The sequence below is a fragment of the Doryrhamphus excisus genome, linkage group LG16, assembly GCF_037039965.1.
Source record: "Doryrhamphus excisus strain RoL-2023G ecotype Guam linkage group LG16, RoL_Dexc_Guam_v1.1, whole genome shotgun sequence".
Lineage (NCBI taxonomy): Eukaryota > Metazoa > Chordata > Actinopteri > Syngnathiformes > Syngnathidae > Doryrhamphus > Doryrhamphus excisus.
In genome coordinates, this window is record NC_136372.1 from 11,937,826 (window position 1) to 11,962,953 (window position 25,128).

The following is a 25,128-nucleotide window of genomic DNA, read 5'->3' on the forward strand; positions in this document are numbered from 1 at the left end:
GTGTTCTCCAAATTGCCATTCCGGACAGCATATATCGATGTAACATTGTTTAAAAAGGTAATTAATCGATTGCATCGATACTAGGTACCTTGGTCGATCACAGCTTTTGTCTTGAATCAATGTTAAAGTAATCGGAACCAAAGGCACTATTCCCCGGTATGAAATTTAAAACCTGAGGTAGAGAAGTGAATGAGGTAACAAATTAAAGTAATGTTTAATTAGACTTGATTTAATTGAACCTGGTAATTCAGTCACTGTGAACACAACCTGAAGTGTTGCTTCCATTTTATTCAAATAAAATGTGAATGCATTCACCATTAATTGTTCTTTTACTTGTTTATTTCCATAGGAAACTTCACCTGCACTGTCCAGTACCCAGGTATTTATTTCACAATTCCACAATTCAAATCCGAACGGTGATACCAATGGAATCGCGATTAAATGAATCGTTACAAACCTATTAATGACTATAAATTGATCAGCTATCTTATACGACATGCTTAAAACTCAAAGCAAATCTTGTCTTTGCATCTAATTCCCAACAAGCTATCGTGACCCCCGGGCTCAGATTGTGGCCCCAATCAAAAAGCACAACCTAGTCTTTTAATCCAGCTCCATAATCACAAATTCTCCCGTCCACATCAGGCCTGACCCTCGGAGCTCTGTACAGCATATACAGAGCACCCTCGTATTACAGCAAATGAATATCTCCACTGATTAAATCATTAAGGAGATTTTTCGACTAGTCCTACTAAAACCCTGTCCTTTAAATTTGCTCCCAGGCTGTAGAGTTAGTGACTGAGGCGGGTTAGCAGTGGTAGGGATTAACTTGTTTGGGCTGTCCGCAGGCTCAAACACTAAGCGCTCAATCACTCAATCACCGGGATCTACCCGCTCACAAGGACTTAGCCTCACAGATCCCACTGACATTGACCGTAGTTGGAGCACTAAATCTATCTGCTCTAGAACTGACCTCTCCAGCCGCTGATGATCCTGTATCCCTATCTGCATTCAGCAATTTTCCATCCCTATCAGCAGCTTGCGATAAATGATGATATCAAGCAGGGAGGGGGGGGTTGAGAGACAGTGACGTATAGCAGGTACTGGAGGTACAGGATTACAGGATCAAATTTGTTTTTCCAAAGACAAAAAGGAAGCTACTTGGCCTCTTGGGTCAGACATAGATAGACTATCAATGAAGATGATGTTGATGGACCACCTCCTTGTCGTCCTTGCAATGTCCGGGTAGACCAGGGGTTTTTTCTGGGTACTCCGGTTTCCTCCCACATTCCAAAAACCTGCATGTTAGGTTAATTTGCCACTCCAAATTGTCCATGGCAGGCGACCAGTCCAGGGTGCACCCCACCTCTCTCCCAAAGTCAGCTGGGATAGGTTCCAGCATACCCCCACGACCCTAGTAAGGATAAGCACCATAGAAATTGGATGGATGTGTATCCTTTTATTATTTGAATGTGCCTCTGGCCAATAACAATCCAGCTCCATGCTGCTAATTTTGCAAGTATTTGTTTTTAAAGGCTGCAAACAAAAAAAACAGCCTGCATGTCTGTTTCGTGTTATAGGCGACAAAGCATATCATTCATTTTATTAGTATTGACTTTTTCTTGTCACATTACGCCTCTTTGCCCTTTTCCTTGTCTTTTATTAGTTTTTATTTTATTTCTACAGCCCTAGGCTTACAGACCCCCCCCCCCCCAAAAAAAATTGGGTGATTATCAAGCTTTTTATTAGCTTTTTTTCCCTGTTCTTAGTGTCCCAATGTTCATTTTATTTGTATTATAACCACCCCAGGCTCGACGTTACAATACTGTCTTTATCCTGAAGGATGGTTGCAACAGTCAGCGGCCATTATTGAGCACATGCAGTAATATATTCTTCCGTATCACACTGTATTGCAGCGAGTTCTCGTTTTCTTCTGTTTACGGATCAAATTTACGGGATAGAACGCCATAAACCGAGTACTAACTGGAAAGTCCTCTGATTTTATGGGTGGGGGGGGTACACCGACGTCTCGACACCCTTCAGAGACTGAACTCCAAACTGAAACCGGAGAAATGTAACACCGTACGAAGTCTATTGAAGGGTCAAAATGCAAGAGTACGAAGAAAAATACATACATGGTGGCCGATGTGTTATTAATAGATGAGTATGCAATGAACTTTTTTATCTGATGAGCGTTATGCTCGAACACCTATCCAAGAGGACTGATCGCGATTTCCAACAGAGCTGCTGAATAATTGCATTACACACACACACACACACACACACAGTACAGGAAACATCAGGCAATGATTAGGCTAATGTAGTCGTCGAAAAAACACAAATACTGAAATCCATTCAATTGTGTGACGGAACGTTCTCTTGTCCAAAAGCTTTAATGTCCAAAGTTGGTGGAAAACCTTGACTGAACTGTTGCTTCGGGGCCCAGGCCAAACAAATGGAGTAGTCCAGCCAGGATATGTGAGTGGGACTTTCATTTATTTTCAACTTATTACGTTTTTGGTTTTATCAACACAGACTGGGGTGGGGCGGGGGGGTTGACTATTATTTGAACCGACAACAAGGTACAAAATATTAAGGACACCTTTGCCACAAATTAGTCAATGAAAGAACAATTAACACCAATTCAATGGATTCAGCATCACAATATACAGCATCACTTTTATCGAAGCTTAAGTAATAAATTTGCGATGGAGTTCAGATTTGAATTTATATGTGTAATTATGTGGACATCTTATATTTATTGTGCAACAGAGACCCGGTCAGAAGTCCGCGTCTTCTGCAGGAACATGTGTTTCTAGCTAGCCTTGAGTTATTGGGTCAGTTGTCTTTGCTTATATACATAAAACCCTAATGTTTTGCGGGTTGTAGCCCATGTGGTGAAAAGCAAAGAAAAACAATATAAAAGAGAAAATAAAGAGGAAAGCAGTGCAAGGGAAGAAATGTTGGAGAGTCCGGAGGTGAGAAAAGAATAAGGGCTTTTGGACGAGAAGGAGCGATAGAGCGAGAGAGAGAGAGAGAAGGAGGCCGACAGCAAACGAAGCGGTGCTGGTGTCTGTTTTCCCTCTAGCTGGTGATGGCCGACTGCAGCCAGCATAAACACATGCCTTCATGGCTCACACATTTCCTGCTTCACTCCACATCCCCGCGCTGGGCCACACAGGCTCAGGACACTGCTGCGAGGTGTGTGTGCAGGACTTAGGATTTGTGCACATCTATTCTATCATGGTGGGTGCACAGAGTTACATAAAAACTTGCTACATGCAAAGGGAGATGACACCGGAATCAATCCGTTCCAGACACGCTAAGTGTGAATCAGTATTCAGTATTTATATATGGAATATTTTAGTAGAGCATAGAAAGCCCCTTTATTACCTTTTAAATGTAGTTTTTAACTCATTCAATATCACACAAGAGGCAAAAAGAGGTGATGATGCAACCACACACTTATAGATTAGAGCAGTTCCAAGCCATAAAAACGGCCACAAGGTGGCAGAAGTGGCATTTGATAAGCTCTGGGCATAGATTATTTGCATGTAAACAATACACAACAGCAAGAAGGAAGTGGAAGAGCGTGGAGGAGTGTAGCGTGCATACGGTTTAGGTCCAAATCTGACATTTTTAAATAGTTCATGGTGTTTATGCTTGGAAATAAACGCTATTTTGGGTTGTGTTATAGTTGTTTAGATATTTGAGATGTCATAAAAGATAAATTGTGCTAAATACAAGGATGAAGAGTCTTGAACCAGTCATGATGTGCTATATACGTATATCACTATATTGACACTTACTATGGTACCCATTATGTCATTGGATGGTCATATCACCTTGTAAATCGGTACGTGATTTAAGAAAAACAACTATATTAGGAAAGCAGGAAATGAACAAATGTAACAGTTACTGATTGTAAAAGTACCAGATGGAGGGGTAGGATTTAATAAGCTTTGCTTCTTCCTACTCCTTTTGGACATGTGGAACTCTGAACTGATTATGTGATGCATTCAATTGTAGTCTGATGCATGTTCAAATGAAATAAAACCATTACCATTACTATTACAATGTTACGCTTGAAATGTATCTGAAAATGTGTCCTGAAACGTATCTAGTGTATGTTCTACTGCTGATTACTAAAGAATGGAAAAAGATAGAAACAAACCTTTAGTTATTGAAAAATGGCCGGGATTGAATGGTTAACATTATTTAGAGCCTTCTAAACATACAGTAAAACAACAACCCTGTTATCACCCAATACAATAACCATAATAAGAGTAAATACGGCATAAATAAGATTTGTCTTCATGTCCTATAAATGTGTTCCATGGCCGGGGAACCTTTGTAGGCGGTGGACAGGAAGTGACGTCAGGGGTTCAGAGTTGAGTTTTAGCTTGCCGTTGGTTACGGCCACAACAGTAGCTCATGTTTTATTCGGGATTGTGGTGTTTGCTGTGAGATAATTAGAATTTGCAATAAAATGTTGTTCCGGTCATCCAGTCTGGTGCTTGTGTGTCACACCCGACACCTAGTGAGCAGTGTAGAATGCTACATATCATGCCTTGTATTTGTATTTTAGTTCATTTATGAAAATGCTTAATTCAGGTGAAAAATATGTCAAATTTGCTTAAATATGCATATTTTTTATTATTATTATTAATAGCCTGGATTAAACCACAAAACAGCATGATTAGTTAATATTTTTTTCGGAAAACCACGATTGAATGAAACTGCAAAATTAGAAGGCGAAGTGGCAAGGGATTACTGTATTGTTTTATTAAAATATGTGGTTTTAATTCTTCTTCATCTTACTTGTACGACTCTCCCACTCTATCCCATGTGAACGCGTCTTGCATCATGCCGTTATTTTAAGGGGGATTGTCACAGCAAGATAGTCTAATGTGCTGATTCCACTTCCACACAGCCCCTTTCATCTATAGAACAGCGCTTTTATCCTAAAGCGAGAACCTCGTCTATCACCTTTCAGGCAAAATCAGGCGGAAAGGAAGATTTAAGACACAATGGCAATGGGTAGAGAGGGGCAGGGGAGTGTGGGAGACTGAGAGGCGGGGGAGGAAGAGCGTGATAAGGCCTCAACGAATGAGGGCCTCGGAGACGACAGAAAGGTCCTTCGTATCTATCATCCGACAGAAACTCTTCCCAAGAAATGCGTTCACCGCTGATAGTCGGCATTCCCAGCCGGCTCCTTTCCACATTCTTATAGTCACATGATTATTCACATATGCTTAATTTTGGGTGTTAATTTGACAAATAGCAGAAGGAACTCGTGTTCTTGCTGAAGGCTGTATGGATTAAAAGCAAAGGCAAGTTGTTCCCTGTCGTCCTGGCAAATGGGGTGTAAAACAGGCCTGTGTACGCCATAGTCCAGAAGGAGATGATTATCTGGAGCTAATTTAACCCACAGTGGGGCTTAGTGTATCCCTAAAGGATAATAGAGGGGTATTTTTACTGCGCTATGCTGGATAAAGTGTCCCAGAAGAACTCTACCAAGACGGTCATCTGGGCAAATTCCCCCTTTGCAGAAAACTCACTATCATGGAATCATAAATTGGGCTAAGGAGGAACAAGCAGATTGTGATGTATATTTAGAACAGGGGTGTCCAAACTTTTTCCACCCAGGGTCGCATACCAAAAAATTAAAGAATGAAAGGACGGCTTGGAAATTTTGTAAACAAATAGATATATGCTCCCAAGTCGGCTTTGTGACATAGGTGGAAAAGTTTTATTAATCGTTTCAACTTCTGTCTTTTTGATGTTGTTTTTTTTATTTGTTGCTATTGTTTTATTTAATACTGTATAACTTCAAAAAAAATGAAAATTTTCTTTTCAGAATATTATTACTAATATTATTATATTATTACTTTATTCACATTTCTCCAACCTAATTTTCCAACTATTTATTTTATGTTTTTATGATATTATTTTTGAAAATGCTGGAATTTTTCTTTAATATTTGAACTGTTTTTTGGCATGGGTTTGTGCTCGCATTATTGCGACTTTTTTCTTGTTAAAATACAACTTTTTTCTAAATATTTTGACTTTATTCTCGTAAAATTGCAGCTCCAGTTTTGTTAAAAACAATATTAAAAAACTTCAACTTCCTTGTAAATTTTCATTTTGTACTTATGACTTTATTCCCATTATATTGTGAACCTAACTAAAAATGACACCTCTATTTGTTGTCCTGTTTGTTTTTCATAATATAACGACTCAAAAATTATATTTTCTTTAATATTTGAACATCAGGGAAAGGGTTTTCTCTCCATATTATATTGTTCTCGTAAAATTATGACTTTTTAGAATACAACTTTGCCTTAATATTGGAAAAATTACTGCTAATTTTTACAGTTGGTAATAGAAGGCAAATAAACAAAAACAGCCGTGTGACGCAAAAAAAATGTGTATGATGCACTTGGATGACTGGTTCATGTGCTACGTGTAGCCTAAAACAGTTTCAAATGGAGGTCTGGGAGAAAGTTCCACCACAAAACCTCTGCTTATAACACTACCATGTGAGCCAATAATAAAATTCCAGGGCTGAGACCAGCACATGTTCTGCCTGGGTCTCTCACTGCTGTGCAAAAAGGCACACATTAAAGCACCAACGCTTGTGTAAACTTGTAACAATGCGTATTAAGTACGTTTGCTGAGCAGCACACACACCAGAGGAAACCCGATCACTGACTGACCTATCATCTTACAGGAAAATGAATATGCGTGACACCAACGTTCTCATGTGACACTTTCACTCTCTGCCTACCCTTCTCCCTTTCTCTTAGTCTGCTTTCAATTCCGCCTGCAGCCTCCTAACAGCTCCAGTGAGGTCATTCCTTTAGTAGAATGTACCCAGTAACCCCTGGCAGTGTGTCCTTGCATATGTATGTGTGCATACATATACTGTATGTGCCTGCATGTGTATAGAAGTGTGTGTGTGTGAGTTAACCCACAGCAATTCCTCACTGCTCTGCGCAGAGCAGTGGGACTTTTCAGTCTGTGGTTTAAGTTCAGTCCGCTAGTATAAGTGTATGGTTCATGTGTGATTTTCAGTTATGAGCAGGACACAAAGTAATCAACCAATCTCTCATATTCAAATTTGAAGATCCACAAAAGTCATTAACAGCACCAGTGGCTGAGGGCAAGACATTTCACCCCACCTTGCCAATGTGTCGCCCACACTGGTGTAGAAACGTGAACGGTGGGGGTCGGAGACTGGCAGTTTGCCCCTGGGCAGCTGTGGCTACAGTGTGTGACTGCGGAGTGAATGAATAATGGGTTCAAGCTGTAGACATGTAGAAAGGTGTATTATTATTATTAACACTTCAATTATTGACTCATTAATCTGTGTGATGTGTGTATGGGTGGGTGTGTCTCTTCAAAAGTCAACAAAGGGCAGAATTTTTTTTTCCATAGTAAAATTTGTATTCCAATGAACAAACTGAACAAAAATATTGTTGTGCTTAAATTAAATTTAAATAAAAAATAAATTATTTAAATTATTAAATATTATAAAATTATTTAATTTAAAAATAACTTAAATTAAATTACTTAAAGTTAAGTAGGTTTTGTGTTTCAATGCTCCAAAATTAATTAGAAATGTAATTTTGGTCCGTAAACTCGCGATTCCACTAGTTATGATGTGCGTGATAGACGAATACGCACCACAACAATGCGGTGTGTGCCTACAGCCACTATGTGGAAGGATAACATTGGATAACATTACATTTGTGCACTCCATGACTATATATCTTTAAGAGGCAGTGCACCAAAGAAAAGGAAAGCCATCACCATAGAAGTGAAAATGAACATGACCAAAATAATTATGAATGAAAAGCCTAATTTTGGCCCGTAAACACAAGACTTGCTCGAGAGCTAGCGACATACGCAGCAAGAATTCAGTGTCTACCTGCAGCTACATCGCCTATTAGCCAACTATGTAAACTTCATTATGTCGCCAAAGCAGCAGTGCACCAATGAAAAGGAAAGCAACCGTGGAAGTGAAAATGTGCATCATAAAATCTATTACAAATTTTTATTTTTGTCTGTAAACACAAGACTCTCTCAGTATAATGGCTTCATACTAAACCAAACATGATCTTGTCTATTGTGAAGTTGCATCATCGCCTCTTTGTGCCTCTGGCACAAAAGAAAATGTATGAATACGTCTTTGGGAACAAATTATTTAAGGAAAGTTAATGCTATTGAGTACTAGAGGAGTTATGGATTATGTGCACTGTTACAAGGAGATCTGGGAGGTTATCCCTCCAAACTAGCATGGGACATTTTTAAGAGCCTGCAGTACCATATGGTATAGGCATAAATGTACTACCATATTTCATGTCCTTTACAGTCAAGGAACCGAAGCACCTTTGCTTTAGTTAATAAACTATTTTGAACGGTGCTGTGGCATGTCCCGATAGCCACCAAATTGGTCGGAGAAAGCAGCAACGGAACTAATCCGGAGAATTAACGGTATTTAGCTGTGCTGTTCCCAAATCAAATAGTCTTCAGTTAAAAATAGGCTATCAGTTAAAAGCCCTCCCTGTGTCTTCCACATGCTGGGAATCGGAGCTCGTCAGCCTGAAATCTTACCTGAACGCCCATTCACAATTAACCTCCTTTCCTCTCACACTCACTGGCTACCAACAATCGGCGTTTGCGGCCGTTCTCCCATAGAGAGCGTCTGCCTGTTTGCCCGCCAGCTTGCTGTTCCCATAAAGACGTAGGAATGAGGGACCAATCTCATTAGGGGAAGATTAGGCCAACATCTGTTCGCTGTCCCGATGCCACTGCTGCTGCTGTGGAGTTGTGATGAGTGCTCATGCCACCACCGGCGTATTGTACAGTGAACGTGCAAGGAAAAACACACCCACTTTACACACAATCTGAGTTGCTATGAGATACTAATCTCCATGGCTTGCAGTGGGAGAGTAAACGGAGGGCAGAGTAAGTGAGGGTGTCGTCTTTGACCCACTGCATGGTCCTAGCCCACAGACAAAACCCAAAACAAGAGGGATGAGCGAGAGTGAGGACAGAAAGCAAACAGCTATCACGTAACAAGGAGAGAAAGGGATTTAGGGGGGAAAGTGAAACACGTCGAGAGGTTAATGGTAACAGAAGGTTTATTGTGCGGTTCTTTGGGGAGTGCAAAGTGGGAGAAATGGAGATACTGGGAGGGGAGACAGAACAGTGGGCAGACCAGCTCTCTCAGACTGGGACCCTCCTCCCAAATCGCATTCCCCCTTAGACGATAATAATGTATTAATACGTGCTAATATGGGTAAAATAATATGAACCATTGTTAAAAACTACCACAATTTTTACATAATGTCTTCATTTTCGGTCATAGTGTTTTTCCGTCAAGCGCTGAGATTTCGCACTTTGTCTGGCAGTCCTTGAACGCACCATGGTTGTATGCCAAGACCTGAATCTCAAACTTAACACATCCATTTGTTGACTGATCATGTCATTAATGATAATAAATATGCATTTTATTTGGCGTGTCCGATAATATCGGCCTACTGGAATAGTTGGCCGATACCGGCTTAAAAAATTAGATCTTGGTTCAAATCAGTATGGCTTTTCCGATGTGCGCCCAACAACAGGGTTGCTAACTCAGATAGCATTACTTCTGTCAGTATATCAGATACCGGAAAAAAGTCAATATTATATACTTTAAAAGGTTTTTAATAAGTGTGCGAGGAGTTTTTGTGTCATAGTAAACTAGATGGACGGTTTTCTGGGAGACTGAGCCAACAATTTTATTGGCGTCTCAATTGCTTACTGATTTTTTTCTGGAGCATTCAGCAACAATATCGACTAACAAAAGGAGTTATTGTCATTTCAGAAATGACAGAGAAGATACCGTCAGCATATTTTGAAAAAAAATGATTGTCATGTGTTTTGTGACACGCCCCTGCCTTTGAAGAAACACAAGTTGGCATTCACCCTCGCCCTAAGCCAAACGAACCAGACTTTATATGTCAAGTGTGTCTAGGATTTGGCACGCTACACAGGTTGATCATTTGACTACACGAACGTTTACATGAACAAAAGAAAGTTAATCATCTGTTGAAACCGCCTTTTGAAAACAATCATACTTTTTTTATATTATTAACTCATGCAGATTATTACATTGGGAACCAGATTACTCTTGCATGGAAACACTTGTACCAGTCTCTGTGGTGGACAAATAGGGCCACGTCTGGCCCCCGGGCCATCAGTTGGACAGCTTTTCCCAACGCCTTTTTTTGCTGGACTAGCAAGATATCCAATTTGTTTTCTGCTGCATCTTATCCGGGAAATATCATTGTGGATGGTGTCATAAACAGTTAAATATATTATTATTTACGTGAAAATATTCAATCTGTTGTAGGGTTTGGGTGTGAGGATACAGTCCTGCTCGGGACGAGGCGGTGTAAATCATGCAGGTACATCAAGATGCACTGTTGCACTCATTCACCAACTACATACAAAACATACACATGCAGTGTGCACTTCAGTATGAGAGGGATTTCCAAACTACAAACTAGCCAGATGGCTGGCAATCTTCTTGGCAACTTTTACAGACTTTTTCAGAGGGAATGTGCTTTTTGGCGTGATTGCAGAGAGGCTATCCATTAAGTGTGAAGCGAGAGCCAAGAGGTGATTAGCTTAGCCTGAAGCAGCGGGTTATCCTGATCCTGTTCCATAAAATAAAAATACACCCACCTCTACTGCTTCCTGCTGCCTGTCATGTTTATCAAATTCCTAAAGTAATGATATTACGGAAAATTTAACTTGCAATTTTACACTATATACTACACTGTTTCTTATGCACATTGAGTGCTTCTTACTGTACCGTTTTTTTTTTTTTATTTAGAATCCAAGACTGCAGAATGTAAGCACTAGACAAGACTCATGAGTATCAATTACTCTCAGGAAGTATGAGAGTAAACTAAATAATACATGAAAAAAATGGCACGTCTCTCTCCACATCTTTTAGGGTTACGGACTACACATACACCCCCTCATCGCGTAAAATTGAACTGATCCATTTGTGCCATGTAAAGCCGCATCCAGCTCTTTGACAGGAACTAATCATGAGTTATGAAAAAAGTTGTCAACCCATTGGAAATTGCTCATATTGGTCATTACTCATAACAGTCAACATTAAAATCATCACACAGCAACTAAACAAAAAAGGTGCCTAGGGAATATACATTACATCTACTGTTTAAAGCAAACATCTAGCAGAGGGAGCCCGGAGCCCAGAGCCCAGAGGGAGGCTGACGTCAATACAGCATGTGGCGTTTGATGTGGCGTTAATTTGCTGTGTGATGAATTTAGTGTTGCTCTCAGTAAGATGACACAGACTCTTATGTTGTTATACTGTTATATAAAATGACCTCCTGCAATTTCCAATGGCTTGACAAGCTCATTGTGACTGCACTGATAGCTTGTGGTTGGCTCAGGCCAAAGAAAGAGCTAAAGAGCTGCTAATTGCAGTAAACAAGTGATTACTGTAATTGGTTATGATTAATGCGTATGTAAAATGTAATAAAAATATGCTGCAGTCGGTAACTGACCAGTATTTGTCAGGTGTTTTATTGAGGTTGAAAAAGAAATGCTATAAAAGTACTCGACATCGTATCTAATGATAATTCTGGTATCGCCCGTCAAGACTGTACAGAGAAGGGCCACATTTTGTGAAGAATCATCTAGGATGACTCAACTCCCTTGACATTTATGTGCACAGAGTTTCAGTTTTTGTTTTGGAGTGTTATGTAACTGCAACATGCTTCTTGATTTCGGACCACAATCATGAGCTACGTACTTTGTCTGTAGCAGGATGATTAACAAGAGATACTGATCCACCAAGTCTGGATTCTCGTCTCTTTCAAACGCCTGCTCCAACTCATTTTGGTTGCCTGTCTGACAGAGTTTTAAGTAAATACCAGCAAACAAGCAATTATTTCTGGCAGCTGTGGACCCTTCTCCCGTCCAAAAGACATGAAGGAGAGTGGGTAGAAGGGGAGGGGGGCGGATGAAATCACCCTCACAGATGTGAATTAAGTCAATATACTCTACTGTATATGCCTTTATTTATTTTAGTCTTTCTTTGAAAAAAAAAGATGAGAAGTAACGAGCATGAAGCCATGGCTACTGCCCCCTTCACTTGACAGCATAATTGCTGATATAATTATTAATACATCAAGATTTCTCACATTTTAATTTTCTTGTACCTCCTGCGTGCTTTTCTTTTGGGTTTCAACAGGTTTCGGAGCAATTTGTGCGGTGCTAAAAAAATACGGAGGACGGGGGAAAAAAAAATAGCAGAGCTGTCAAATGTAGAGTCTTAACACAAACCAGCTGGTGAGCCGATGGAGGTAAACAGACGCAAACAGAACCGGGCTGAGAGAAATACGGCTGAGGGAGCATGGCGCTTGAGAGGGACGGATGCTGAGAAGGAGTAGAAGAGATGGAAGGCAGGAGGAGGGAGAGCTCGGATGCGAGATAAGGGGAGGGGGTGTGGGGGGGTACAGAGGGTGGCAAATGTCTGCGAACAAATTAAGGCATTGTAATCAAGACTTGACAGAAGGAGAGGAGGAGTGGGCGCCTGAAACATTTGTTCACATCCATTATTGGAGATGACAATACAAAAGCAGGGCTTTGTTCCAACATGCTATAAACTACTCTTCATTGGGGGGTGGTATGAATGTTTTAAAGCTGTATCAGAGATAACAGATGTGTTTGGAAACAGGTTAGGGGTGTGGTACTGTCTCTTACCTGTTGTTGGCAGGGCGACAACATCAGCAGCAGGCCAAGCATAAAGGAAGACAGGAAAAAAAAATCAATTAGCGTGAAGGTTAATAAACATTTATAACTTCTTTCCTGATCACAGACTTAGGGTGGAAGTTCTGACACAATGGCAAACTGAATCCAGGCTGAATTTAAACTTCAGGTCTAACATCCAAATTACATACAAACACCATTGGCGTGGTTGATGCACCTTAGATGTGTCTTATTTAGAAGTACTGTATTCTTTCATTCATTTTCTACAGCTTATCCTCATGAGGGTCGACGGGGGTGCTGGAGCCTATCCCAGCTGTCTTTGTGCAAGAGGCGGGGTACACCCTGGACTGGTCGCCAGCCAATCACAGGGCACATATAGACAAACAACCATTCACATTCACATTCATACCTATGGACAATTTGGAGTCGCTAATTAACCTAGCATGTTTTTGGAATGTGGGACGAAACCGGAGTACCCGGAGAAAACCCACGCATGCACGGGGAGAACATGCAAACTGAGGGTGGAATTGAACTTGGGTTAACTAGCTGTGAGGCCTGCGCGCTAACCACTCTTTCGCCGTGCAGCCCCTCCGTGTTCTTATTAGTACTAAAAACTGCATTTGCCGTGCACTTTGACCCTCGATCACCAATTAACCTAGCATGTTTTTGGAATGTGGGAGGGGAGAACATGCAAAACCCTGGTCTCCTAGCTGTGAGGTCTGCACGCTAACCACTCGTCCACCGTGTATACTGCATGCTTTTCATACTGGAAAATAAAAGATGTGTAAATCCAGCCTCAATGAACCTGCAATGACTGCAAAAGAACCCTCAGTCAAAAGTTTCCTTCCCTTGCAAAACACTAGCCACGACTCCATCAATCATCACAGGAGATCTTGGACTGTTTCTACTCTATTAAATCTCCAAAAAGCACCGGCACCCAAGTCTTAATCATAATTCCTCGTCTGAGGCTTTCTCTAACTATTAAATATGTGGAGTGAATGAATACAAGACATGTCTTCGACACCACCACCATGTCAGAATACCCCTACCCCCTTCTCTCTATGTGGTGGCATGGCCCCTGTGAGGTGACACGGGAGCTGATGAGGCCTGACAGAAGGTCAGTGACCTCACTTCCTACTCTAATTGGTCCTGTGATAAACCATCTCTCCGTCTCCCGGGACTTCAATATCCCGGGGCTTAGTAAAGCAAAAGGGGAGTGGGGGTTAGAGTAAAGGGACTCTAACGAGGCCTCCTCTCACTCAAGCATTTGGTAATACGCTAATTAATTTTAAGAGTCCGACATTCCCTAACTGGTCCTCACTAAAAACAGATGTTAAGCGAGGAAGGAGGGGCAAGGGCGGCAGGGGTTCTTGAGTGAAACGCAGACAAATATCTCCAGAAGAGTGGAAAGAAAGGAATGAGGCCGCTGATTCAATAAGACGGGGAAAGGATCAGTCGTTTTGTTGCCTCTTTTGTCTGACAGGTGAAGTGAATGACACAATAATTTCACAGCTTGCTGCCCGTTTGACAGATTCTCCTGTGTTGCTGATGAGGTGCACACACCATAAAATGCAATACAATGTAATCTGCTTAAATGGGGTGGGGGGGTGAAGACACAGAAAGCACGGCTTATTCACGCGATGAAGTGGAACCTCAGTTAGCGTCATTAATCCATTCAGATACACTTTATAGTTTTACATACAAAAACGCATGTTAATGTTACTTTCACCTTGATTGTTGACAAAGTTATTTGGTCATGGTAACTGTAATGGTAATGGTTTTTTTTCATTTGAACATGCATCAGATTACAATTGAATGCATCACATAATCAGTTCACAGTTCCACATGTAGGAAGCAGGAAGAAGCAAAGCTTATTAAATCCTACCCCTCCATCTAGTACTATTACAATCAGTAACTGTTACATTTGTTCACTTCCTGCTTTCCTAATATAGTTTTTTATAAGTTTTTTATTAATTTTATTTTTGTCACGTACTGAAGTACGAGGTGATATGATCATACAATGACATAATGGGTACCAGTAAGTGTCAATATAGTGATATATATAGCAAATCATGACTGGTTCAAGACTCTTCATCCTTGTATTTAGCAAACATCAACTGCTTGTATTGTTTCTTGAATTGGCTCATCGTGCATTGTTTGAGGTCCTTAAGGTAATTTCTTTCAGTTCAATTGGAATATCAAATTGCTGGCAAGTTTTTTTTGGCTCCATTGTGGGTTATTTTGCAGCCAAAGAAAAGTGTGACTTGCGGTGCAACTGTGTTAGTTAGAAAAGAACTACAGAGTAAACTGCTGATGATGTCATAGATACTGTTCCGTGTTGAAAATATATTACAAATACAGTTGGACTCACATAAGTATTAATAACAGGTCAAATATTGTATTCTAACCAGGAAATGTACACAAACTGCAGGTATTTTTTTATGAAAACCAAAAAGTAGGCAAACCGAGGTACATCTGTATATCAGTCAAACAATGAACTCAATGTTTTCACATCGATAATTCCGAACAATTTCATTGTATTGTTTGATTTACGGGCTGCAAGGCTTCACAGCTAGGAGACCCGAGTTCAATTCCACCCTTGGCCATAATAGTGTGGAGTTTGCATGTTCTCCGCGTGCATTTGTGGGGTTTCTACGGTTACTCCGGTTTCCTCCCATATTCCAAAAACATTCTAGGTTAATTGGTGACTCCAAATTGTCCATAGGTATGAATGTGAGTGTGAGAGGTTGTTTGTCTACATGTGATTGACCTGAAGACAGCTGGGATAGGCTCCAGCACCCCTCCTTGTGAGGATAAGCGGTAGAAAATGAATGAATTAATGTTTGACTTACTTAACACATTAACCTGAATGTAAGACCCCTGTGAATATAAGACGACCCTGTCTTTGGAAATATATATTTTTAGATAAAATCAATCTTTTTAATCATGTTTTCACCTCGATTTTATCCATCATATTTCAGTAATCATATTTATTAGCTGCCTGGCAGTTTTTTTGATGACTCTGCAACAGTGATCATTAATATATTACCATTACCATCCTCACTCTTGTAAGCAACAGCAGCCATATTAATACCTCTAGTGGCAAAATGAGGCATTAGATACAGCTTTGTAAGGGATCTCATAAGACAGGTTAGGTTCCTGGGGAGAGCGTGCACGTGCATATACAATGTCATGTACATTTTTCAGTCGGGGGGTGGTCAGTGAAAACAGACTTAGAAGAGCACATTTGATTTATTTTTGTCAAATGTGTCAGTGAGATCTGGAAGCGATCTGCAATCCTGACAGGAGGGAGTGGGTAGGGTTTAGGGGAGGGGGGGTGTGCTCAGTTGTTGTAACCTCTGACCTTTCGGCACGCTCCAGGGCCTCCCTAAAGCCACTTCAAATGCAGCCTGCATGGGAGCCCCCCCTCCGGTGGCACAGCGAGCACAAGGGAACAAAACAGCAAGGAGTCATCTCAGCTGTCATCAGTGCTCAGTACTTTGTTTCCTCCATTTTATATATGAAGTCCCGGTAATTAAAAGTTTGCAGTCAGGGTGTAGTCACACCAGGTCGGTCGCTATGTGCCTGGGGCCTCTTTACACTTAAAGTCTGGTACGTTTGGAAAGTGTGAGTGCCCAAGTGTACTATACACACGGTAGTCTAGGGTCATGGAGTCATGGAATGGCGGTTCTCACAGTAATAAATAATGATAACGGACCTAATTCATAATAGAAATAAAATATAATGTCTCAAAATAATCTTCCACAATGGGAAAAACGATGACACCACCACCCCATCGCCATCATGTGACCAGAGGAAAAAGACTGTTCCATATGCTTTCATTATCACAAAGTTAATTTTGTATTAGTTTTCTAACAAATGACTGACCCACTGACTTACTGGGATTTACAGGTTTAATCCCTGCGAGCCACTTTCATTACTTTAATTGACCTAATTACCCTTTTTGTCCCTCCTGTTACATTTTCTCTGCTTTTGGATGGGAGTCTGACTACAGTGAGGCAAAGATTCTCACAGACCCACACAAAGACACTTCACAGTCTTCCAAAACACTCGTCTTTCCTCATCGTTACCCCAGAGAGAGTTGGATGTCAAACAACAGACCCGCGCGTCACTGTCTTTGCCTTCACGTGTGTGGTCTGATTGGCCTGAGTGGGCCGGGCGGTAGGGGGTGGCGATGCGGGGGACATGCCAGCATGAGGAAATGCGATATCATCCGTGAGCTGTCAACCTTCAGTGACAAAGCAAAGCCCGGCCAGTCTTGTGTGCAACACAGTTGATTTCGCTCCACGTCTTGTCAAAGCTGCCCCACCATTACTAACCTACATAAAAACCACCTGACAGTTGACAGGAATCTGTGATCAATCATCATGATGAAGCACCCATTCACCCTGTGTAAATATACAGTTTAACATAATGCACAGTAAGTGTTGCAGGAGCGCTCCACTCCACATACAGGAATTCCCTTCAAACATTAGTCTCCTACCACACTAGCGTACACTTCCAAGACTGAGGTTGGAAGGAGGGTTTCTCATTTATTTTGGCTGTCTAAGCAGGCCAACATAGCCAAACCAGAGTCTTCCTGGGTTTCTTCTGGCTCGCGGAGCAGAAACAAGGTAGCAACTGCTCTAAAGAAGATTTCATTCCACTCTGTGACTGGCACTATCATGTATTTTAATTCTCGGTGATTAATCCAAGTGTATTTACGCTGGCAAGGATGCTACCTGGCAGTGCATGATTGGGGAAAAACAAATACAATAGAAAGGCATGATCATAGAAAACCTCATTATAATATAACCCTTACTTGTACTTGTATATGATACGGTATGTAACATAATGTTAATCAACTGGCGGCACATGGGCCAAATCCAGCCCAGGAATGACATCATATTGGCCCTCAAGTTGAGTTAAAAACTAGGGAGTGGCAAACACACTGCTAATGCACAGGCTACACTGCACTGCACAGGCTACGAGATCACTCCAAGGGACATAAGGGAGAGTCACGACTTTTAGCATAACATGCTACCAAGCTAACTAGTGAGCCTCAAATGTATTTATTGTAAACTTCCAAGTGTTTCAAACAGAATGGGGAAAAAGAACAAAGAAGCCAAAAATTACCACTTCCACACAGAATGGGAGACCCGTTTTTCCACGACTGTATCATGTCAGACATGCCATAGCCGACTAATGTAATGTAATCTAATATCATCTATGTTTTATGTCATTACTGACACATAGTGACCAGAAATGTTGCAATATTTCTGACAAAAACTGGACTCACAACCGCAAAACAGCAATCATTGATTTTTGGAAAGTGGCGATAGAATGAGGGAGTAAGAATAATAAGTGTAAAGGTGACTTTAAAGGTGTTACTTCATGTCTACAAAAGGCTCTAATAATTGTTAAACATTTTTTAGAGGGTCATAAACAAGTTTTCCATGCACTAAACTATGAAAATATTCAGTTTATTAATAATATTGAATCCTACTCCAAGTAAATGTACCAATTAATCATCATAAATGGATGACTGTATATAATATTTTCACAGTTTTTTTGTTATTTGTTGTTAGGGGTTAGATGTGCAAGGATATTTAAAAATATGCTTTTAAATATGAAGGGTTACATTAGCTTAAGTATATTTGTGTACTTGGATGAGGACCAAAATATTTAAAAATGATTAAACAAATTTGATCATGTAAAAATGCTGTGTGAGTCTGTGTGGGCGTGGCCTTAGATGTTCATCAGTAATGAAAAAAACTACATTAACTTAAAACCCACAATGTGATTGGCAATGTGGTGCTAATATTTTGCAAACAATTGCTGAACATACTGTTGATCACAACTGTCAACATTCCCCGATATCGGGGGAATGATTTGATTTGGGCCCAGCACTCGGCAGATTGAGCCGTGCTCGTGTCCACGTGTGAGTTCACCATCGCACATGCTGGAACTGTCATCGCATTCATCGACTCAAAGCTCTACGCATACATTGAACACATGCATACTGTGTGAAATATTGACACAAGCTGCCGAGAGCCTGACTATACTTTTTGCAGCAAAACACAGAAATGGCCTCCAATTTTAATCATTGAAATAATTAGCACTGTAAGAGAATGTAAAGAAATGCTGTGTTATGGTGACCTGCTGGTCATTTTTAAGTCGAACTGGGCCTCAAGCTTTATCAGTACAAGAATGAAACTCATCCTGGTCATCTATAATGGCGGGTGGAATGAATTCTGGAGTCAATGAGCCGAACAAATGTTCAGAATTCAGCCCGTCTCCCCCTTTTTCGCTGCAATTAGTATAATGATAATAACACACTACATGGCATATAAGGTATTCTGCTATGAATGCTTGGTTTCATTACAGTAGAACCTAACGCCCTCCAAAAAAAAAAATCACTTGCTTTCCCTCTCTCTTTTGCCTCCTAACTCCTGCACCCCTCCTTTCCGCTCCGTTCAAATCCAAACAAAAGACACATCTGGTCTGTCTCCTGCCCCCCCTTCTCGGCTTTAGCCCACTCGCTCTTTAACTCTCTCCTAGTTTTTACTCTACTGTTCAATTGGTTCTATCAGCAATAAGAGGAGCGCTTAGATGGTGGGAAGAGTCGGATTTGCTCGAGGGTCAACCGCTCCATCCGAGTCTCTTGCATCCCACAACCTCATGTATACAAACTCCTCACTGACTGTATATTTATCCGCCTTTCTCAAAACCCGTTTGTTTATCCAACACTGCTGGATGACAGACTTCTCTTCACTCTTCGGTGCGGCGAAGCGGCAACATTTCAACAGTTTAAATGCGACAGAAACGGGGAATGTCTTTGCTCCAGTATTGATTTCCTTCTCAAAAGAAAAATCTTCCTCATCCGCTCTGCCGAGTCAGAGCCCTGAGGGAGTCTCTGGTCTCCATCAGGCCCACTGACACCAGCACAGACTTAAATGGAGCCGACACACTGCAGTGCAAAGAAAGATCAGGCGTCTGACATCAATGATTGTTCATCTATTAACATCAGTATCAGCAGAATTTTTTTAGGGCAGTGATAGTAATCTGCCACTGAAACTTTTTGTCTGTTGGGAGATGATACTGTGCACTAGATGATGCTGGTTGTCCATGATGGAAAGGAGCCTCATCTGTGTCCTTCCACAGATGTAACGCTGTCCAGCTGGGTGCCAATGACAGACTCAGTCCTTCTTCTTGAATTTTCAGGGAAATGATAGTAATCTGCCACTGAAACTGCTCTTCGGTTGGGAAATGATGCTGTTTGTCCATGATGGAAAGGAGCCTCATCTGTGTCCTTTGCTCTTCCACAGATCTAAGACTATCCAGATGGGTGCCAATGACAGACTCGGTCCTTCTTGATTTTTCAGGGCAGTGATAGTAATCTGCCACTGAAACTGCACGTCTGTTGGGAGATGATTCTGGTTGTCCATAATGGAAAGGAGCCTCTTCCGTATCCTTTGCTCTTCCGCAGATCTAAGGCTGTCCAGCTGGGTGTCAATGACAGACTCGGCTCTTCCTGATTTTTCAGGGCAGTGATAGTAATCTGCCACTGAAACTGCTCTTCTGTTGGGAGCTGATGCTGTGCACTGGGTGATGCTTGTTGTCCATGATAGAAAGGACCCTCCTCCGTCTCCTTTTCCTCTTCCGCAGATCTAAGACTGTCCAACAGGGTGCCAATGACAGACTCTGTCCTTCTTCTTGAGGCTGTGCTCTCAGCACACTCTTTTTTGGTTGTTTTTTTTGTGTTTTTCAGTATTTTATAGTTACTACTTCATTGTGTAAATCACACATCCCTTATTCACGTACAAAGGGAGTAGATTGTATAGCCCATCCCTGGTCCAATGGATCACACCATGTCTCCAACACCGCCTCTGATTCACCTCACGACTTGACGCCGTCACATCTGGACCCAAGGTGCTTTTATTGAACCGCAATGTCTTTTGCCTCGTCTCGAATTTTGTAATTACTTTCCCTCGCCATGCAGCGTTTTTCTCTCACTTTCCTCCTAGCCCTCCCCTCCAATTTTAATACAGAAAAACATTCCTGGTGTTCCACACGGTTCCAGTGAAACCTGGTGCTTATTTTCAGTGTCCTAAATTGATAGCAAATGTGAGGAGAGATCTCCCACCGCAGACCCCCCGCCTCCCGTCTTCTTGGCAATAGCAGTGAGGACACACAGAACATTTGCATGACCATATTGAACCCTAGAGTTTTATGTTTTTTAAGGTGTTCTCTTTTATTGTCGAAACGCCGTGTGTTTTTCTGGGGTAAGACAGTCGACAGCCTTGAGACTGAGTCATAGACTTCTTGTTTTTCAATAAGCCCCCCCACTGCACTACGTAGGCCAAACCTGGTCAGTCTCAGCTGTCTTTACCCATAATTCAACAATCCCGCTGTGTTTGTTTTCTCTTTTTTTCTTTGCTCTGCAAGTGTAACCCTAACTGCTGCCTTCATTTTGTGGAGATTTGGATATCCCAAAAGCTTTCCATTGTTGGGGATGTGTGCCAAGGAGGGAAACCAAGCCTCAGAAGCTGCCCCTCGGTTGGTAAGACTGGTAATACTTCTGATTGAGCACCAAAGAGCGATTTATCATGTTCTGAAGAACATAAATCTGATGCATGAGTAACTGCATCTCCACGCATTCTGAAGTCCACAGGGCTTATGATTTCCATCTTAATTGGCCAATAAAAACAAAATTTATTGTAAAACGCAAAATTTTGTGAAAAGTCATGTCATTGCGAGGAGAAGGAACATTTGTTTTGGGAAATATTACCCAGGCGGACGACTCAAATGTGGCAGAATCTCATCAGAAACACTAATCGGTCCCCTCCTGAACTAAACACTGGCGAAAGTTGGCAAAAAACTTGATACTACTCTATTACGGCGTGTGAATGGAAGCTAGCAGGGTTATCTTAGTTTAGCAGAGCATGCTAGTGAGACTGTGTGTGTCCGCAACTCGAGTGAGTGATGAGTGTTGTTTTGTCTCTTCAATTCTTCAATATGAACACATTTCCGGTCTTCAAAATACAAATGTCCTTTGCCACGTTTTGTCTAATTGTGCATAAAAAATAACGGTGTCATGAAAAATATCTTTTGATATATATCATTGATATTGAATTGTATCTGTGGACTACATCATTAATCACAAGGAAAGGAAAAAGGAAAAAGTAATTTTAGTAGCATAAAAGACTAAAAAGTTGTAATATTATGAGAAAAAAAACAGTTTTAATTTTTGGAGTATTAGGTTCAAAAGTCTGTGAAACTAAACTGTTTGAAAATACTTGATTGAAGTGTAAATTTAAGCTGATATTTGTAAATTAATGTAAGCAGAGATGTGTTTTCTTCCCCTCTACTTAACATTAGTGGTTAGCTTTTAGCTAACACACTGTTTATATATTAGACCAACACATGGTCAACATAGGTGACTTAAGTGGCTCACCATGAATAAAACACATTGTTTTTTTATCTAGTGAGAAATAGTAAGGCAACTATTTCATCATATTATGGCACAGATCAAACAAGAGTAGTCCTTGTTTGTACATTCAAAAGTCCATTTACTTTTGCAGATGATGTCAACTTACGTGTAAAAATTTAATGTTGAACTAACAATGACTACCCTTGTTTGATCTACGTAGCAAAATGATGCAACTGAACTGTTCAGGTTGTCTTATCGGAGCAGGCTCCTTTGGTTCATGCTGAAAGACTAGGCAGGACAGCTCTCGTCTGACTAGATAGGAGAGCTCTAGTCTGAGGGATTGTTGATCTGTAGTATTTACCCTCTAAAAAGGTAGAGGCATGACCAGGCTGGAAGGGTTTCCGCCTTTTGTGATGCAACGTCTTTGAACATGAAGCACCTACCGTTAACAATGCTAGAGTTTGATGAGTTGATCTGCTCCCTATGTCACATTTACCAAGCAATGGGATGGAGGTGGGCTGGCTGGTGGTTACTGAACTGCATGGATGGAGATCCAGGCCTGACTGTTTGCATTGGCCGACATTCAGCATTCCACATGTCTTTGTGATTTTTGTTCCCTGACCTCAAGAGACCCTCCACACTACTGTAAGTTATACTCTCACCAGGAGAACAGATGGATAGAGAAAGAAAGCTGGAATCCTATTGGTCTTTGGCTCCTTTCTAAATGCATGTAATGGAAAAGAGAACAAAGAAACAGTGCAGCTGGAACATCATAAACATCGGTTCCCCTCATACACCGGGTCATATAATAAGTCCTTGAAAGTACAGTGGAACCTCCTAAGTTGAACTCGGACTTCCAAATTGTTTGTATTGATCAGTTAACATGTAAAATAACCCATTAATATTCAAACACTCACCAGCATTAAAAATTCCATAACAGTAATGAAAAGCTACCATTTACTGGAACATATCATGCCATTAAAGTGTAAATAAGTATAATGTTGGTATTCTCCACGTATGTATGTACGACAGCCTAATTCCTAACCTTTTCAACATGCAGAGTGCCCCGAGATAAGAGCTGTTTTGTTTGTGTTTGATATTAATAAAATTGACTTGACTAGACTGATAATTATTTTTAATATATATGTACACTCACTTCAAACAACAGTGCATGGGATAATATCCATAGGAGACCAGGCCCAATGCTGCAGGGACACGTAAAAGAATGGGTTGCCTTAAAAGATTAAACACAGCTCACATATGTGGTGTAAATACATTAGGAATAATTCACCCAATGTGAGTCTATATGCGGTTTTAGCAATTAAATACATTTAAAGGAAAAAATCTAGCTTTGTGGTAAAGGGACTTGAAATTATTGTGCTTTGCTATTATTATTTTTCCAGCTACTAAATCACCGTTTTGAGGCCTTTAATATAATAAAAAGCATATTTTGCATGTGGAGTTTCCTCATTAAACATGGTTCATTGGTTCCAGTCCCTATTGCGCTAGGTGAAATTCCCTAGCGAAAAGGCAGGACTCAATATTCAATATTATAACACTCTGAAGCATTTTTAACATTTGAGCCCTGGATATTTTAAGTAACACCCCTACAGTCCCCCTTTACTCGTATTACCTAATAAAGTAGACATGATGAGCAAAAACAAGACAAAACAACTCACTGTTAGCATTAGGAAAGTTCTAACTCAACATGGCTCTATCCATATGCAACATCAGCCTATCCGCACTTTGACGTTTTGTCACTTGATTGATATATCAGACAGCCAGTCTAACATTAATCTGCCATACATAGAAATACACTCCAACAACACTGTTAGTTTTGTTTACATCACATTATGCACTGTTTCCGCGCAGGCTGAAGTGACACATCCGTCGCTTTAACAATGCCAATCCATTATGCTAACTAGCTATCCTCCAATTTGCTTATTTTAAACTTACAAATAGGTTTGAAACAGTAGGGAAGAAGGACAAAGTGAGAAGACAAAAACATACCACTTCCACACAAAATAGGAGTAGTACGTTTTGGCCGCTTCTCTGTCTCTCTCATAGGTTTTCAAGCCGGATTGACTGTCGAGGTTAGTGCCTCTGCAGCCAAACTTGCATCTCACAGCACACACACACAGACACAATGGTGCATTCAAAGACTGCCAAACAAAGTGAAATTTCGACTTTGACAAAAAAACACGAGTGAAGCATAAAGGTCTTCTTAGAGTGCTACATGTACTGTACATTTTATCTGTATTATCATTAAAAATTATTACTGACATACTGATTGAGATGTGTTTTTTTTTACAAATTTGGGGGACATACAATATAGTCTGTAAAATAGGGTACTATGTGTTAGCAACTACTTATGAATTAATGTAAACTTCCTGGTCCAGAAGAAAGGGAATCTCATTCCTTTGGCCTCTAACTGCACCCACATCTTGACCAAATAAAACAAATACCTTTACCTTTAGGTAGCGCATCCTATCTCTTACCCAAACACAGTTCATTGGCTGTAAGGGCAGTCTGTGACTTCATGTTGGCATAACAGTGTCACAGTCACCTTGACTTTCTCAATTGACCTTGCTTGCTGCACAGCAAGATAATGGAGGTGAAGCGGTGCAGAGTTTTACACTAAATAAACATACAGTGAGCATCTGGCAAGGAACCCCAAGACATGAAGTTGCTTGAAGAAGAGTTGACAAGAGAGGGAAGGGTGCTCATACCCAAATTACAAAACAGGTATCGCCTTGGGCCTGATCTAAACAGGATTTACCTGTTGCTGCCTGGAGTTCTTCTGTTGCTTCCCCTCATGCATCCAGCAGCGCCGCAAGGCCCAAGAACCCAAAGAACTTGTTAATTCCAGCACATGTAAGCAGTGACTGTTGCAG

General features: G+C 40.8%; 1 protein-coding gene across 20 annotated transcripts in view; it reads right to left on the bottom strand.

Moving 5' to 3' along the window:
* Positions 1-25,128, bottom strand: part of nfixb (nuclear factor I/Xb) — a 169,832-nt gene that overhangs the window by 71,004 nt on the left and 73,700 nt on the right. Inside the window, exon 4 of one of the 20 annotated variants that reach the window (XM_058049563.2) lies at positions 11,692-12,795. The exons of the other annotated variants lie outside the window; for them this stretch is intronic. Coding sequence (XP_057905546.2) covers positions 12,692-12,795 — 104 coding nt within the window. The 3' untranslated portion in view covers positions 11,692-12,691. Of the gene's footprint in view, positions 1-11,691; positions 12,796-25,128 lie in introns of those variants that run through there. 20 annotated transcript variants of the gene reach the window in all.